Source organism: Hyla sarda, chromosome 6 (genome assembly GCF_029499605.1).
Source record: "Hyla sarda isolate aHylSar1 chromosome 6, aHylSar1.hap1, whole genome shotgun sequence".
NCBI lineage: Eukaryota > Metazoa > Chordata > Amphibia > Anura > Hylidae > Hyla > Hyla sarda.
The window spans coordinates 45808536-45824659 of record NC_079194.1 but is presented as its reverse complement, the minus strand read 5'-3'; the positions used below and the strand labels follow the sequence as shown (position 1 = coordinate 45824659).

General features: G+C 43.5%; 1 protein-coding gene across 2 annotated transcripts in view; it reads left to right on the top strand.

The window, feature by feature from the left end:
• ALDH9A1 (aldehyde dehydrogenase 9 family member A1) overlaps nt 1-16124 on the top strand; it is a 33176-nt gene that overhangs the window by 10020 nt on the left and 7032 nt on the right. For both annotated transcript variants that reach the window (XM_056523582.1, XM_056523583.1), the window contains exons 3-9: nt 2091-2236; nt 5212-5341; nt 5996-6130; nt 9095-9291; nt 12296-12436; nt 13533-13721; nt 15156-15243. In XM_056523582.1, the coding sequence (XP_056379557.1) occupies nt 2091-2236; nt 5212-5341; nt 5996-6130; nt 9095-9291; nt 12296-12436; nt 13533-13721; nt 15156-15243 (1026 nt within the window). The remainder of the gene's footprint in view (nt 1-2090; nt 2237-5211; nt 5342-5995; nt 6131-9094; nt 9292-12295; nt 12437-13532; nt 13722-15155; nt 15244-16124) is intronic.

The window sequence follows — 16124 nt, the reverse complement described above, 5'->3', positions numbered from 1 at the left end:
ATTTTCCTTGTCTGTAAGTATGATTTTAAAGGGGCTGTCCCACAATGAAAGGGCATTTCATTTTGGAATAACCCCTTAAAGGGGTACTCCGGTGGGAAAACTTTATTTTTTTAATTTTTTTTTTATTAAATCAACTGGTGCCAGAAAGTTAAATGTATATGTAAATTACTTCTATTAAAAATCTTAATCCTTCCTTTTACTTATCAGCTGCTGTATACTACAGAGGACGTCCTTTTCTTCTAGGATTTCTTTCCAGTCTGACCCCAGTGCTCTCTGTCTATGTCAGGAACTGTTCAGAGCAAGAGAGGTTTGCTATGGGGATTTGCTTCAGCTCTGGACAGTTCCTGACATGGACTGGGGTCAGACAGAAAATAAATTCAAAAAGGAAAGAACATTTCTCTGGAACGTACAGCAGCTAAGTACTGGAAGGATTACAATTTTTTTTTTTTTTAATAGAAATTATTTGAAAATATGTTTAACTTTCTGGAACCAGTTGATTTAAAAAAAAAATTGTTTGCTACATTTTCCACAGAGAATTCTCAGTTGTGTGACTGCACAAATGTAAACAGTCTGGTCAACACAAGTCCTTTCCTAAAGGAGAAGGGTATCTTGACATTCCCCGAGTCTGAGCTAGAAGGCCCTGCAAGGATCGAGGACTAAGGGCCCATGCACGCTACAGAAGTTCTGCTCTGAATTATTCTGAGCAGAATCGGTTTGCAGCAGCCTCCCATTGTTTTTCCTGGATTCTACTGCTCTGTGCACACTGAGGAATTTCTGATGAGGATGCAGATTCCGCCAAGAGAATGAACATGTTTTATCTGCCCAGAAAAGCCCATTAGTCAATGGGACTAAGATTACTGATGCTTTCTTTGCACAATATAAAGGCCAATTCCGGGTAGCACGGATCCTCTGAGAAATTCATGCTCATTCTTTGGGTGGATGTCAATTTTGCTGGCAGAATTCCACTGCGTCGATTTGGCAGTGTGCACAGAAACAATGGGATTCTGCTGCAAGTGGAATTCCACTGGGGGGATGTCCACTGTGTTTCCCAAGCGGGGTACCTCTAGCTGTTGCAAAACTACAACTCCCAGCATGCCTGGACAGCTGAAGGCTGTCCGGGCATGCTGGGAGTTGTAGTTTTGCAACAGCTGGAGGCACCCTGGTTGATAAACAGTGCTTAAAGGGGTACTCCTGTGGGAAACTCTTTTTTTTTTTTTTTTTTTTTTTTTTTTTTTTTATATATATCAACTGGTGCCAGAAAGTTAAACAGATTTGTAAATCCCTTCTATTAAAAAATCTTAATCCTTCCAGTACTTTTTAGGGGCTGTATACTAAAGAGAAATCCAAAAAAGAAATGCATTTCCTCTGATGTCATGAATACAGTGCTCTCTGCTGACCTCTGCTCAATATTGACTGCACGGCCCGCCCCTTAATGAATATGCAAATATCTTCACTCTCTTGTCACTAGGAATGAGCCTGCCGGGGCCTATTTTTTTATTTTTTTTGTCCAGTAGTACTGCAATAAAGGTTGTGGAAATATCAAGGAATAAACTAATTCACTATTTTTAAAGGGGTACTCCGCCCCTAGACATCTTATCCCCGGGATAAGATATGGGATAAGATGTCTGATTGCGGGGTCCCCCATGATCTCTGTGCAGCACCAGGCGCTTGTTTAGAACACTCGGTGCAGGGGTTGGGACGTCACAGCCACGCCACTCGTGACATCACACCACACCCCCTCAATGCAAGTCTATGGAAGGAGGCGTGGTGGCCGCCACGCCCCCTCCCATAGACTTGCATTGAGGGGGCGTGGCGGGGCTGTGACATAACGACCCACCCGCACCCAGCGTTCGGAATAAAACGTTCCGAATGCCCGGGCAGTGGAATAACCATTTTAGGCTAACATTTCATAATACCAGACATTGACTTAATTTCAGCAAATTGAGTTTCATCCACTTTGCCACCAGATATGAAATAGAATTTTACACCTGGTAATAGGTTACCTGTAATATCTGGAATTCTCAGTCTACATTTGTATTCATGGATATCAGACCGTGGATTATATCACATATTTAGTTATATTCTTATAGGACGCGTCATTACAACTTTTCCCTGCTCTGGTGAGAAAGAAGTAAATGAAGCCATTCAGAGCGCCAAGGCCGCCTTTCAAATATGGAAGCAAAAATCTGGTATGGAGCGAAGCCGCGTCTTGTTAGAGGCCGCTCGGATTATCAGGGTCAGTAGAAAAAAATGTTACTTCTACTTTATGTGGATCAACCGCTAACTGTAGCCTAATATATCTATTCTATTCTATTCTGTTCCCCTCTATTCGATTCGGTTCCTCTCTATTCTATTCGGTTCCTCTCTATTCTATTCTGTTCCTCTCTTTTCTATTCTTTTCTGTTCCTCTCTTTTCTATTCTATTCCTCTCTATTCTATTCTATTCTGTTCCTCTCTTTTCTATTCTATTCCTCTCTATTCTATTCCTCTCTATTCTATTCCTGTCTTATATAACATACACTGCAGTAGGTTAACTATTTATCACCTGTACATCACATTGGCACTAATGACAGAACTTCCTTAAAAAGTGATTTCATAAATGTGGGAGATAAGAAATGTCTTTAAATGTTGTGTTGTTATTAATATAACTTTTTTTGCACGTCAGGCTATATTAAGGGCGATTTTAAATACCGTATATACTCGAGTATAAGCCGACCCGAGTATAAGCCGAGACCCCTAATTTCAACCCAAAATCCCAGGAAAAGTTATTGACTCGAGTATAAGCCTAGGGTGGGAAATACCTCATCCCCCCCTGTCATCATCCAGACCCGTCATTAACATCCTCATCATCATCCCCTTGTCATCATCCCACACATCCCCCCTTCATCATCCCCTTATCATCCCACACATCCCCCCCCCCCTTCATCATCCCCTTATCATCCCACACATCCCCCCCCTTCATCATCCCCTTATCATCCCACACATCCCCCCCCTTCATCATCCCCTTATCATCCCACACATCCCCCCCCTTCATCATCCCCTTGTCATCATCCCACACATCCCCCCTTCATCATCCCCTTATCATCCCGCACATCCCCCCTTCATCATCCCCTTATCATCCCGCACATCCCCCCCTTCATCATCCCCTTATCATCCCGCACATCCCCCCTTCATCATCCCCTTATCATCCCGCACATCCCCCCTTCATCATCCCCTTATCATCCCACACATCCCCCCCTTGTAATCATCCCACACCCCCCCCCCTTCATCATCCCCACCCCCCTTCATCATCCCCACACCCCCCCTTCATCATCCTCTTCTCATCATTCGCCCTCAGTGGTCTTCAACCTGCGGACCTCCAGAGGTTTCAAAACTACAACTCCCAGCAAGCCCGGGCAGCCATCGGCTGTCCGGGCTTGCTGGGAGTTGTAGTTTTGAAACCTCCGGAGGTCCGCAGGTTGAAGACCACTGCGGCCTTCAACATCATCCAGCCCCCTCTCACCCCTTTAGTTCTGAGTACTCACCTCCGCTCGGCGCTGGTCCGGTCCTGCAGGGCTGTCCGGTGAGGAGGTGGTCCGGGCTGCTATCTTCACCGGGGGCGCCTCTTCTCCGCGCTTCCGGCCCGGAATAGAGGCGTTGCCTTGACAATGACGCAGAAGTACGTTGGCAATGAACGCACCTCTGCGTCGTTGTCACGGCAACGTGACTATTCTGAGGCCGGGCCCGAAGCGCTTAGAAGAGGCCTCCCCGGTGAAGATAGCAGCCCGGAACCACTATCCCACCGGACCACCTCCTCACCGGACAGTCCTGCAGGACCGGACCAGCGCCGAGCGGAGGTGAGTACTCAGAACTAAAGGGGGTGAGAGGGGGCTGGATGATGTTGAAGGCCGCAGTGGTCTTCAACCTGCGGACCTCCGGAGGTTTCAAAACTACAACTCCCAGCAAGCCCGGACAGCCGATGGCTGCCCGGGCTTGCTGGGAGTTGTAGTTTTGAAACCTCTGGAGGTCCGCAGGTTGAAGACCACTGCGGGTGGGGGAGTTCACTCGAGTATAAGCCGAGGGGGGTGTTTTCAGCACGAAAAATCGTGCTGAAAAACTCGGCTTATACTCGAGTATATACGGTAGCTATAACCGCATTTAAAAGTGTATCCCCTATCTAAGGATTAGGGTTCTAAATCTCCACTGCAAGGAGCGCAAGGTTGTAATGCTTTCAATGCATTGTCTATGGGAGCACCGAGCGATGTACAAGAGTATTTCCAGCATTCCCGTAGGCCAGTGTTTCCCAACCCGGGTGCCTCTAGTTGCAAAACTACAACTCCCAGCATGCCTGGACAGCCAAACTTTACAGCCCCTGTAGCATAGTCAGTTCAAGAGCCCAGTGCAGTTCAGCCCCTTTACCAGTTAGTCACTTCCTTCTGGTCACCTCCTCTAATCCTTGAATGATGGCCACCAGGATGTACTGTAATCTCCACCTCTCCAATGTAATCTAGGAGCTGATGGGAATGCACAGTGGGCTCCAAAGACTAACTTGCATATCTGGTTAAGGCTGGGTTCCTATTACGTTTTGCCCCATATGGTAGTGCATACGGCAGTGGAGAGCTAAAAACTTGCGCTCCCGTATGTAATTCATTTCAATGAGCCGACCACAGTGAAACCTCATTTTTGCCCCTTATGCGCTTTTACAACTGGACCTAAAACCAAAGTTTTAGGTACGGGGAAAAAGCGCATACAGGGCAAAAATGAGCCGACCGAACGTTTAACTGCGGTCGGCTCATTGAAATTAATTGCATACGAGAGCGCAAGTTTTTAGTTCTCCCCTGCCGTATGCGCTCCTGTATGGGGGAAAAGGTAATGGGAACCCAGCCTAAGCTCTGATATTTCAGCATTGGAGGGGGTCGATAGATAAATGAGAGGTATTTACAGGTTCAGGATCAAAAGCCCTATACAGCCATACCCTTACTTTATACCCCAAATCCCCAACAAATCTTAGAAGAAAAAAAACTGATTTAAAATAAAAATAAAAACTTTATTTGAACAACTTTTGTGAAGTTTAAGACACCAATGAAGTTTTGTTAAGGTGTGTTTTTCTTTTTTTTTTGTTTTTTTTCTTTTGTAAGCATAACCAATTTTATTTCTGTGTAAAAGCATCTATTAGTTTAGTTATAGGAAAGGTAGAGCTCATTGGTTTCTAAACTTTTAAATATCTTACAGGAGCGCAGTGAAGAACTTGCTACCATGGAAACTATAAACAACGGGAAATCAATCTTTGAAGCCAGAGTGGATATTGAGATTTCTTGGCAGACTCTGGAGTATTATGCCGGACTTGCTGGTAGCATGGCTGGTGAGAACCTTCTGAAATATGTACACTTTTTGTAGTAAAACATGGGATAAAGTATCTGGAATGTAGAATTATGTCCAGAAAGGACTCCTAGGAGAGACCTGATTATCCCGCCCACAACCTTGTAAGTGATCCCTTATCCTATATTGTACAGAGCTGGCTGTCAATCATTCTGTGTGGATGGGGTAAGCAGGACTCTCAGGCTATGTTCACACCACAGAATTTCCGTGCAGAATTCCGCATTGAAATTTTGCATGTAGATTCCACTGCAGCAAAATCCCATTGAATTCAGCAGGATTCTGCTGCACTGCGCACACAGAGGAATTTCCGTGTCTGGTGTTTCTGGCACAAATTCAGTGTCCGCAGAAAGAATGAACCTGCTTATTATTTCTGCAGGCTCCTCACGGAATGCATAGCTGTCTATCAGATGGCACATTCCCGTGTGGTCTTGGCACCTGCTTATTGTGCCGTTGCGCGCAGTCTGCGGAATGACCTTTTCTGTGCGGACATTCCGACATGTGAAAATAGCCTCGCTGTCCCTCCAAGGAATCCTATTAGGCTTAAATAATTTTTTTTTCCTTTTTAAAAAAATGAATGCCTCTTTAAAACAACTTATATTGTATTTTCTATTAATTTCGATTTTATTTTTCTGTACAGGACAACATGTGCAGCTTCCAGGAGGATCATTTGCCTATACAAGAAGGGAACCTCTTGGTGTCTGTGTAGGGATTGGAGCCTGGAACTATCCTTTTCAGATTGCATGCTGGAAATCTGGTCCTGCACTTGCATGTGGTACTTAAATAGAAAATTATAAATGTTTTAAATCCGAAGTGCAATACTTTAGTAAAAGCTATTTGACATAAATCTTTCAGTTCAATATAGTATGCCACCTTTGCTAAAGGTTATGGACACCTGTGTACTGTAATATTATTATTATAATTATATATATTTTTTAATTTATTATTCCTGGATGCAAAATAAAATAGGCTTTACTAAAATGTCCTAACCATTTAGCTGTTACTTATAGAGGCAAGTCCATTAGACTGGCTTTCTGCTCACTTAATTTTTAGGAATATAGAAGTAGGTCCAGATTATGGAAAGGGAGAGAGAACCCATGGACAGCTCACTCTGGCTGTAGATAGAGAGGAAAGCAGATGCAAGGTTTGCAAGGGAGACAGAAAATAGAACTCCTACAGAGAACCTGAGAAGTTGAAGAAGGAAAACCAAGCACAAGACCGAAATAGACATTGGGGGAAATTTATCAAAACCTGTGCAGAGGAAAAGTTGCTAAGTTGCCCATAGCAACCAATCAGATCACTTTGATTTTTAACAAGGCCTCTGTAAAATGAAAGAAGCAATCTGATTGGTATCTGTCAGGAGAGGTAGGACGGCACCACCAGTATTCCAATTATACTGAGCAGGTGGAGAGTAATGTGTAACGGTAAAGCAGATGCACCTCTTGAATATTGAGTCAGCGGAGGTGCTAGGAGGGAATATTGGGATAGACTTCGTGTCAAATAAACATGTGAAGCATACAGGAATATCCTGCACTCACTGCTCAGCATCACTCGAAGCTCCTAACCGTATCAGCTGAGGACCAGGACTGCAGAGATGCGTGGGCACTCTGAGCGCCCACGCATCTCTGCAGTCCTGGTCCCCATCTGATCCGGTTAGGAGCTTAGAGTCTGATGCTGAGCAGTGAGTGCAGGATATTCCTGTATGCTTCACATTTATTTGGCAAACTGGTTGCTATACCCAGCTGGTCAACTTTTTCCTCTACACAGGTTTTGATAAATCTCCTCCTTGTTTGCAGGCTTTGGCTTAGGCCCTGTTTACACATGAGTTGGATATTTTTTTTTTTTTTTTTTTTTTTTTTACCATTAATCTGTTGCTTTTGGAGGGAATAGCAGGATCTGTTAAGGATCCCATAGAAACGAGTTTTGTTGCCTGTGCAGCTATGCATTAGTTTAATTTATTATTTGCACTGGCTTTTTGGAGTACAGAACACTATTTTTTCTTTTTGTACCTGGACTTTCAATATGCTCCTAGGGTAGCATTTATATACAGACCGAATTGGTGGAGGTAGAATGAGTGTTATGTCAGCATATGTCCTCTTAAGCATACTCAGCCATAGGGGATCTATAGTCAAAAATTGCAAGGTTTGTTGCTCAACTTTTTTTTATCATTATCAAAGCTTTCTATGGCCATGTGATCCCTATACCAGAGACAATTGCTTCCTCAAACACAATGATGACCCCCAGTCACTTATAATGGAAGATACATTCTCTAGTGGTCAGGCCTAAGAACATGTAATGTGCTCCTGGCCCTTCCCTAGTGTCTTCTTTTCTCAGACTGTTATTTTCTTCCTCAGTCCATAGTTGCTCTGAAACTACTTCTATCCCAAACTCTCATGTCCCTTGTGGTCTGGCCCTCCCATACTTCTATGAGACTCTGATCAACTCTTGGCCCATGTGGCGTGGCAGCCATTATTATTGCTTCATGCCTATGTCTCCTCTATGGCCTATGCCAATTTCACAATTCTGCAAACAAAATGTACAACAAAAATAGAGAAACCTAGCCGCACATTCACCATTCATCTCAGCATAATTTCAAAAACTAACAGGTTGTTAGTATACATAGTGATCAAAAATTACAAGCCCACTCGGCACGTCAAGGCCACCTAGTCAGAGTGGGTCCCTAACCTGACACTGGCAAAGCGCCGGGCGGCGACCACTGCCTCAGACACCAAGCCCACCGGGGGAATGACCCAGTGGCTAGGCAGCCCCACTGCTGCCCGACCAAGCCCCTGTCTCTGGGCCACACCTCCCCACAGACAAAGCATCACAGAAACAATGGCCGCCACAGCGAACCACACCAGTGTGAAACCTACGGTGTGCTCCCTGCCAGAGGGCTGGGAGAATGTAAGGAGGAAACCATGATGCAGTCTACTGCTAATTTTTGTTGTACATTTGTAGTCTCTCCTTCCTTCCATGGCCAGCACTCCACCCATTCGGCCCAGGCATTTTTAATTTGCAGGAAACTGCATAAGGGCTACCTCCTTACATTCTCCCAGCCCTTTGGTAGGGAGCACATGGTAAGTTTCACACTGGTGTGGTTCTCTGTGGCGGCCATTGTTTCTGTGATGCTTTGTCTGTGAGGTGTGGTGGCCCAGAGCCAGGGGCTTGGTCGGGCAGCAATGGGTCTGCCTGGCCACTGGGCCGTTCCCCCTGTGGGCATGGTGTCTCAGAGGCAGTGGTCACCGCCCGGCACTACGCCACTGTCAGGTTAGGGGCCCACTCTGACTAGGTTGCCTTGACGTGGTGAGTGGGCTTGTGTTTTTTGATCAAAATGTATACTAACAACCTGTTAGTTTTTGAAATTATGCTGAGAAGCAAGTAGATCAAAATACAAATGATGGATGTGCGGCTATGTTTCTCTATTTTTGTTGTACATTTGCAAACAAAAGGTGATTGGCTATTATCATGCCCGTCCCTGTTGTCTGGCAGTGGCTTATTCCCCTCTCCCAATTGAGAACACATGTACACACATCCTTGTGTGTGTATGCCAAACCAACATTTGTCTGAACGTTATAAAATGTGTATGGCCAGGCTTCGATACCACATGGAATTCATTAGCATTGAGGTTCTCGAACAAATATGAAGAGAAATGTCATGAACATGTATAGCCTCCTGTACTGTTAACTACATAGAGGCTTATACATTAGCAAAAACCTATAATTCTTTCTTTGTTTCCTAGGAAATGCTATGGTGTACAAGCCATCTCCCTTCACTCCTATCTCAGTAGTTTTACTTGCTGAGATCTTCAGGAAGGCAGGGGCTCCTCCAGGTCTCTTCAATGTGGTACAGGGAGGCGCTGCCACCGGGGAGTTCCTCTGTAAGCATCCAGATGTGGCCAAAATCTCCTTTACTGGCAGTGTTCCTACTGGCTCAAAGGTAATTATCTCTTTATAAAGCATTGATAAGGCCTCACCTGGAATATGCTGTTGAGTTTTGGGCTTTGGTTCATAGAAAGTATGTCCTGGAGCTTGGAAGGGTACAAAGCATGCAACCAAACTACTAATGGCCAAACTACTAATGGCTTGGTTATGAAAAAAGAATAAAAGAATAGTTTTTCTTTAAAGGGGTACTCCGCTGCTCAGCGTTTGGAACAAACTGTTCCGAACACTGGAGCGCCGGGAGCCCTGCCCCCTCGTGATGACATGTGACAGCCATCATGCCCCCTCCCATAGACTTGAATTGAGGGGGCGGGGGTGTGACATCATGAGGGGGTGGGGCTATGATGTTACAAGCTCCAGTGTTCAGAACAGTTTGTTCCAAACGCTGAGCAGCGGAGTACCCCTTTAAGTCTCTTAAGACTAAAACCTTGACAGCTAGTTCAACTGCACTAAACACAAAATACTGTTTTTATAGTGCGGGTGAATCTGTAAAAAGGGGTAACTTGCATATATTGGTAAAGTGTTTCCAGAGTAATGACCGTTATTTATTAATTTATTTAGTAACAGAATTACTAAGTAAAAAAAAAAAAAAAAAACTGTTCAACTATTGCTTACAGTAAGATGCTGTCTGTATCTTTTAGTTAAAAAGAAAATAAAGCAGGTTAGAGAAACTATCAGATTCTCTTGATTCTTTGGGATACCCCTTCTTGCCCTTTATCCTTTTTCCTTGACCATAACATATGTCCTGACAAGTCTAGTTTGTGCATCAGATGCCTGTTCTGTTTCTGTCCTTTAGTGTTTAGTAACTTTTTTTTTTTTTTTTTTTATAAAGTAGAACTCCAGCAAAAATAACCTTATTCCCTCACCATCAGGGCTGTAGAGTCGATTTCAAGGAGTTGGACGACATTTTGGGTACTCGGAGTCGGCAAACAATGCACAGACTCCGACTCCTACTAAATTTTGATTGTAATTTAAAAAAAAAAAAAAAGCAAGTTTAAATGTCCCAATTCACAAAAAGTAATAATTGATGACTTCTCTACTTTAAGAATAAAGACCAATGCATGCTGTGCCTCACGTAACCGCAAAACAAACACATTAAGTGACCGTGAAGAAGCATGCTTTTCATGTGCTTTACTATATGGCACGCAACGCACAATTAGGAGCGGCAATACTTCTACTTTCCATAGTGTTTTTTTTTGCTGTTACGGGGAACACATGGGTAACCTAGCCTCTCACTGATAAGGGATTAAGTAAATATTTTTGCAGGACTAGAGACACTTGTATAAGTGAAGGGAATGGAGGGTCAGTAGTTCAAGACTGAAGCTGTAAACCATTGGAAAAACTGCTTCCATTCAGCTAAGGCTATAAAAACTGGTAAACTCGATTGTTAGCTTAAAGGGGTACTCCGCCCCTAGACATCTTATCCCCTATCCAAAGGAGATACAGGGGCCGGAGCATCGTTACATCACGACACCGTCCCTCGTGATGTAACAGCCAGCCCCCTCAATAAAAGTCTATGGGAGGGGGCGTGGCGGTCATCACGCCCCCTGCCATAGACTTGCATTAAGGAGGTGGGCCGTGATGTCACGAGGGGCGGAGCCATGATGTCCCCTGTATCGCCCGTCATTACGCACAGAGCGAACTCTCTCTGTGTAGTAATGAAAGCGCGGTGCCGCAGTAGCGATTACGGGTGTCGCCCGATCCTTTGGATAGGGGATAAGATGTCTAGGGGCGGAGTACCCCTTTAAACTTTAAACATGACTATGTGATTCTACTAGGGAAATCATGTTTTATAATAAATGCCCCTTCCTGGATCCTCCCACTGCCCTATCTTCAGCAGCAGATCAGCACACAAACTGTTCAATACAGTAGACTGTTGGCTTCCCAGCCAGTAGTCCTGTGGTAATGACATGTATGTTGCCTTTCTTTCCTTCAAGGAATGTATACATTTGCATATTAATACAGAGGAGTCTGAGTCGGAAGTATAGAAAACTCTGGAGTCTGAACATTTATCTACCGACTCCACAGCCCTGCTCACCAAAGGATAGGGGTTAGGTAGCTGATCGTAGTGGGTTTGACCAATTCAACCCCACGCAATTTCCAGGACTGGATCCCGGCTCTTTCAGTGAGGATCGCGTGTCTACCGGTAGACGTCACATGCTCCAATTATTTCTATGATAATGGTGTACTCGGGTCTTTTCGGCGCTCCCATAGAAGTGAATTGAGCGTGTGCCGCCTGCTGCACGCGCTCCTCACTAAGCACCAGGGCCCATTCAGGAGATCGGGGGGGGGCAGCGATCGGACCCATGCGATCAGCTGTAGCTAGGGGATAAGTACATTTTTTTTTTCTAGATTAATTTTTTTTTTTTCCTATAAGCTCTATTGTATGATTACACTTCTGAAATGTTTGTTCACCAAATTCTGAATACTCTTGGCAATGTAATATATATATATCTCCAAGTGGTATACGTCACAGCAAAACGTATGCAGACTCCCAATTTCAAAAAAGGCTGTGGCCTTTATTTAGGTTATCAACAGTGCATCGTTTAGGCTATAGTGTAGCCTTTGTCAAGCATGCTTCCCTTCTCCCTTCTTTCTTCTTTCTTTTTCCTCAGAGGCCCGTTCACATGGAATAATATACACACAGAGAGATTATCTAATCAGTCATCGCTTGGACATGCTCTATCACCATAGACTGCAACACATGTCCGAGTGGATTCTGCAGAAAGAATGAACATGTTCATTCTTTCTGCAGAGTCAGGAATTTTAATTTCTGTGGCAGAAATTCTGTCTCTAGCATGGTGCAGTAAAATCTTACTGAAACAATGGGAGTTTGCTGCTTTGACATTTTTGAACAGAATTTGTTAGCTATGTTCCACTCAGAAATTCTGCCATGTGAATGGTGCCTAAGACTTTACTGTGCATCTATGTCTGGCAAAAGTTTCTGAAATTAGCATTAAACTTACGATGTAACCAAATAAGCGGTGACCTGCCTCTTCCAGATCATGGAAATGGCCTCCAAAGGTATTAAGCCTGTGACCCTGGAGCTCGGAGGGAAGTCTCCTCTTATTATCTTTTCAGACAGTGACCTGGAAAATGCTGTGAACGGTGCAATGATGGCGAACTTCCTCACACAGGGACAGGTAAGAGCTCTATCCATATACACATTATCATATTATTATATACAAATGGATGATGTTACAATCTGGGTGACTGTCAGTGTAGGTGACCAGCAGTTATCATAAGACCTACAGCATATAATAAAGTCTTTATTTTCAGAGTCTGTTCATTTTATGCCAACAGTTTACCTTTTTATAAGGTTATGTTGACATGTATTGGAAGGGGTCAGGGGCGTTGCTCGGGGGTGCTAACAGGGCTGTAGCCCCGGGTCTCAGCCCATAGCCCCAGGTCTCAGGCTACTGCTGTTTTTATTACTAACGCTGCTTTAAGACAGCAGTGGCGTTTAGGAAGTGACTTTCCTGGCACCATGCATTTTTTTTGGGCTTCGTAATGCATTGTATAATAAAATAAAGTACAACTTGTCCCACAAAAAAATAAGCCCTCAGACGAAAGTTATGGCTGTTGGGACATCACTATACAAAAAAAGATTGTTAGGAAAGGGAAAGAACATACATTTTTTTTTTTAAATAAAGTAATATGAACTATCTCAGAATTGCTTCACTCACAAAAAGCATTTCAAAGTTGTTACCACTTAAAGAGAGACAGGTCAGAATTGAAAAATGCGGCTTGATCATAAAGGTAAAAATGAAGTGTCACTGATGTGAAACAGTCTGACATTCCTTTGCTGCGCTCCTGCTTGCTGCTTTCTCTCGTAGCCCTATATGTATTTAGCTACGGTCCCCCACAGCTCCTATTCAGCTACATGCGACAAACTGATCTTCTGTCATCCTTCTTCTTCCGATGGCTGCTTGGGCATGCTGGGAGTTGTAGTTTTGCAACATCTGGAGCTCCACTGCCCTAGTACAACCCTACAAGGTTAGCACAAACATAGGTATGGTGGCGGATTTGCACCGCTCTCAATACTACATGAGTACCCCTCTGTTTTATCTATAGAAGGCTTTGGAGCAATGAAAGAATCGGCGCTACAGCAACCTTGTCACAATCTCATTGAACCTAAATTTACGGACACAGCAGATTTCCAAAATGTATAACACCTTGTACAGTGTGATGATATATATTTTGCAATGAACATGACACAAGACTTGGCATTTCACATAGGTGTGTTGCAATGGCACCCGTGTCTTCGTCCAGCGGGACATATTGCAAAAGTTTACTGAAGAAGTGGTGAAGAAGGTGAAGAAAATAAAAATTGGAGACCCCCTACTGGAAGACACCAGGATGGGACCCCTCATCAACCGCCTTCAACTGGACAAGGTCTTAGCCTTTGTTAAAGGGGCAAAAGAACAAGTGAGTTTTAAAAGGGAGAATACATATAGTATAGTAAGAAGGGAGTCTACACGACCTACAGTTCAGACTTCAGTTTTCTACCCCTTTTATTTTTTTTATTTATTTTTTTTTCCCCCCTTACAAATAACACCTCCGCACCATTCACACTGTTTTAAGGCTGCTTTGACAGTGTAGGGATGGCTATAAAAAGGTATTCTGACATTTACCGTGGTGTACTCGCAGCCAAACATAGTCTACTAGTAAGCATGTTTGGCCTGTTTCATTAATGTATGCTTTGTTTGCAGGGCGCACAAGCATGGGTTATTGTGTTTTTTTATTTTTTTTTATTAGACTTTAATGAAATATTTATAAATACTGTGTGTATATCCAGTGAAAAGCTGACTCAGAATTTTAGTTTTAGTACATACTGGTTTGCAGTAAAACATTGGTTAGACCCGTCAGTGTAAGGCTATGGTCACACGGCGGAATTTTCCCAAAATGTCTGCTGTAGTGCTAAGGGGTCAGAGATTTCTTCCCAAGCCCTTGAAGTACTGAAGGTTGGAACGCCTTCTCACTCCCAAACTGGTGCCAAATTGTAAATTACGGAAAAGTCTGATGGCAGCATCTCATGTAATATTCCATGATCACCAGTACCCATACAAGTGAGAACTATGAATAAAACATGTCCAGGGGTTAAATGTGAGTGCAGGTACCTTTTATTGTTAAAGGGGTACTCCGCCCCCTCCCATAGACTTGCATTGAGGGGGCAGGGCATGACTGCACAAGGGGCATCACAATACTCCGACCCTTGCATCGCCCGTCATCAGCCACAGAGATCCTCGCTCTGTGCTGCAGGAGAGATCGCAGGGGTTGGGGTCTCTAGCAGCAGGACCCCTGTGATCAGAAATCTTATCCCCCTATCCTTTGGATAGGGGATGAGATGTCTAGGGGCGGAGTACCCCTTTGAAATCAAACATCAGGATATAGACACAAGTAATGAGTTTCAGGTGTCTAACGCATGTACACCCTTAGTCATACAAGGTAGACGTTAGACAGCAGAAACACATTACTTTTGTGTCCATATCCTTATGTTGGATTTTAACAATAAGATACCAGTTATTAGCACCTTCTGCGCTGGACTTCCATTTCTCTTGTTCCTGTTGGGTGGGTGCTGTCCCACACCGTCTGAGACGCAGCAGGACTATCGGGTGAGCTGGACTGCTTCTGTGTATCTGCATGTGCAGTGACCTGGAAAAAAAAAAATATATAAAAAATAAATTATATATATATATATAATTTTTTATTTCCATTTTCCAATAATATTTAGTTTTCAAGAATTGTTTTAAATAACACCTATTTTTTTTTTTTTACCCCCCCCCAAAAAAAAAAAGAGTTTTGAATAAGACCCCCAATGTGTATTTTTATATAATCAGATGTGTTTTGCCTTATTCTCAGGGTGCCAAGGTGCTGACGGGTGGTGAGCCATATGTCCCAGAAGATCCTAAACTAAAAGCAGGATTTTATATGACCCCCTGTGTACTTGGTAACTTTTTTTTATTGCTGGTTTAAATGCAGTTAATATGTAACAGCTGTAATATTCTTAGTTCTACAATATTGTGTGAATGTGAAGCCTTCTTGTTTTCTACAGTGGTCTGCCTTTCTTATACCTTTTTTTAAATGGGCATTGTTATTTGTAATATACAGTGGTCCCTCAAGTTACAATATTAATTGGTTCCAGGATGACCACTGAATGTTGAAAACATTGTATGTTGTGACCAGAACTCTATGGAAACCTGGTAATTGGTTCTGAAGCCCCAAAATGTCATCCAAAAATAGGAAAAAGTGAGGATTAAAGAAAAATAAGTAGATAACTAATACAGATAAAGCAAATCCTTATATATAAAAGGAAGAAAGATCTGCTGGGAGCTGTAATCACTGTCTGTCAGTGCTTCCCAAAGAGGGTGCCTCCAGCTGTTGCAAACCTACAACTCCCAGCATGCCCGGACAGCCGAAGGCTGGGATTTGTAGTTTTGCAACAGTTGGAGGCACCCTCTTTGGGAAACACTGGTCTATGTAGAGGACAGAAGCTTCTTCAGGGTCCTATACAGAACATCCAATGTCCTTAAAAAAAAAAAAAAAGTTAAATGGAGCCGCCCTTACCTGGTGTCCAAAGGAGCAGCTAACTCTGATACAGGTAAAGAGTACAGAACATGTAATACCACCCTGTACTGTAAGGAGGCGCTACCAGACACCAGTCAGTGCATGTACTTCAATAATACAGGTAAAGAGTAGTACAGAACATGTAATGCCTCCCTGTACTGTAGGAGGCGCTACCAGACACCAGTCAGTGCATGCACTTTAGGAATACACAGGCTTTACCAGTGAAATATCCATTCTGATTGATCGGTTCTTCCAGCCATTGAC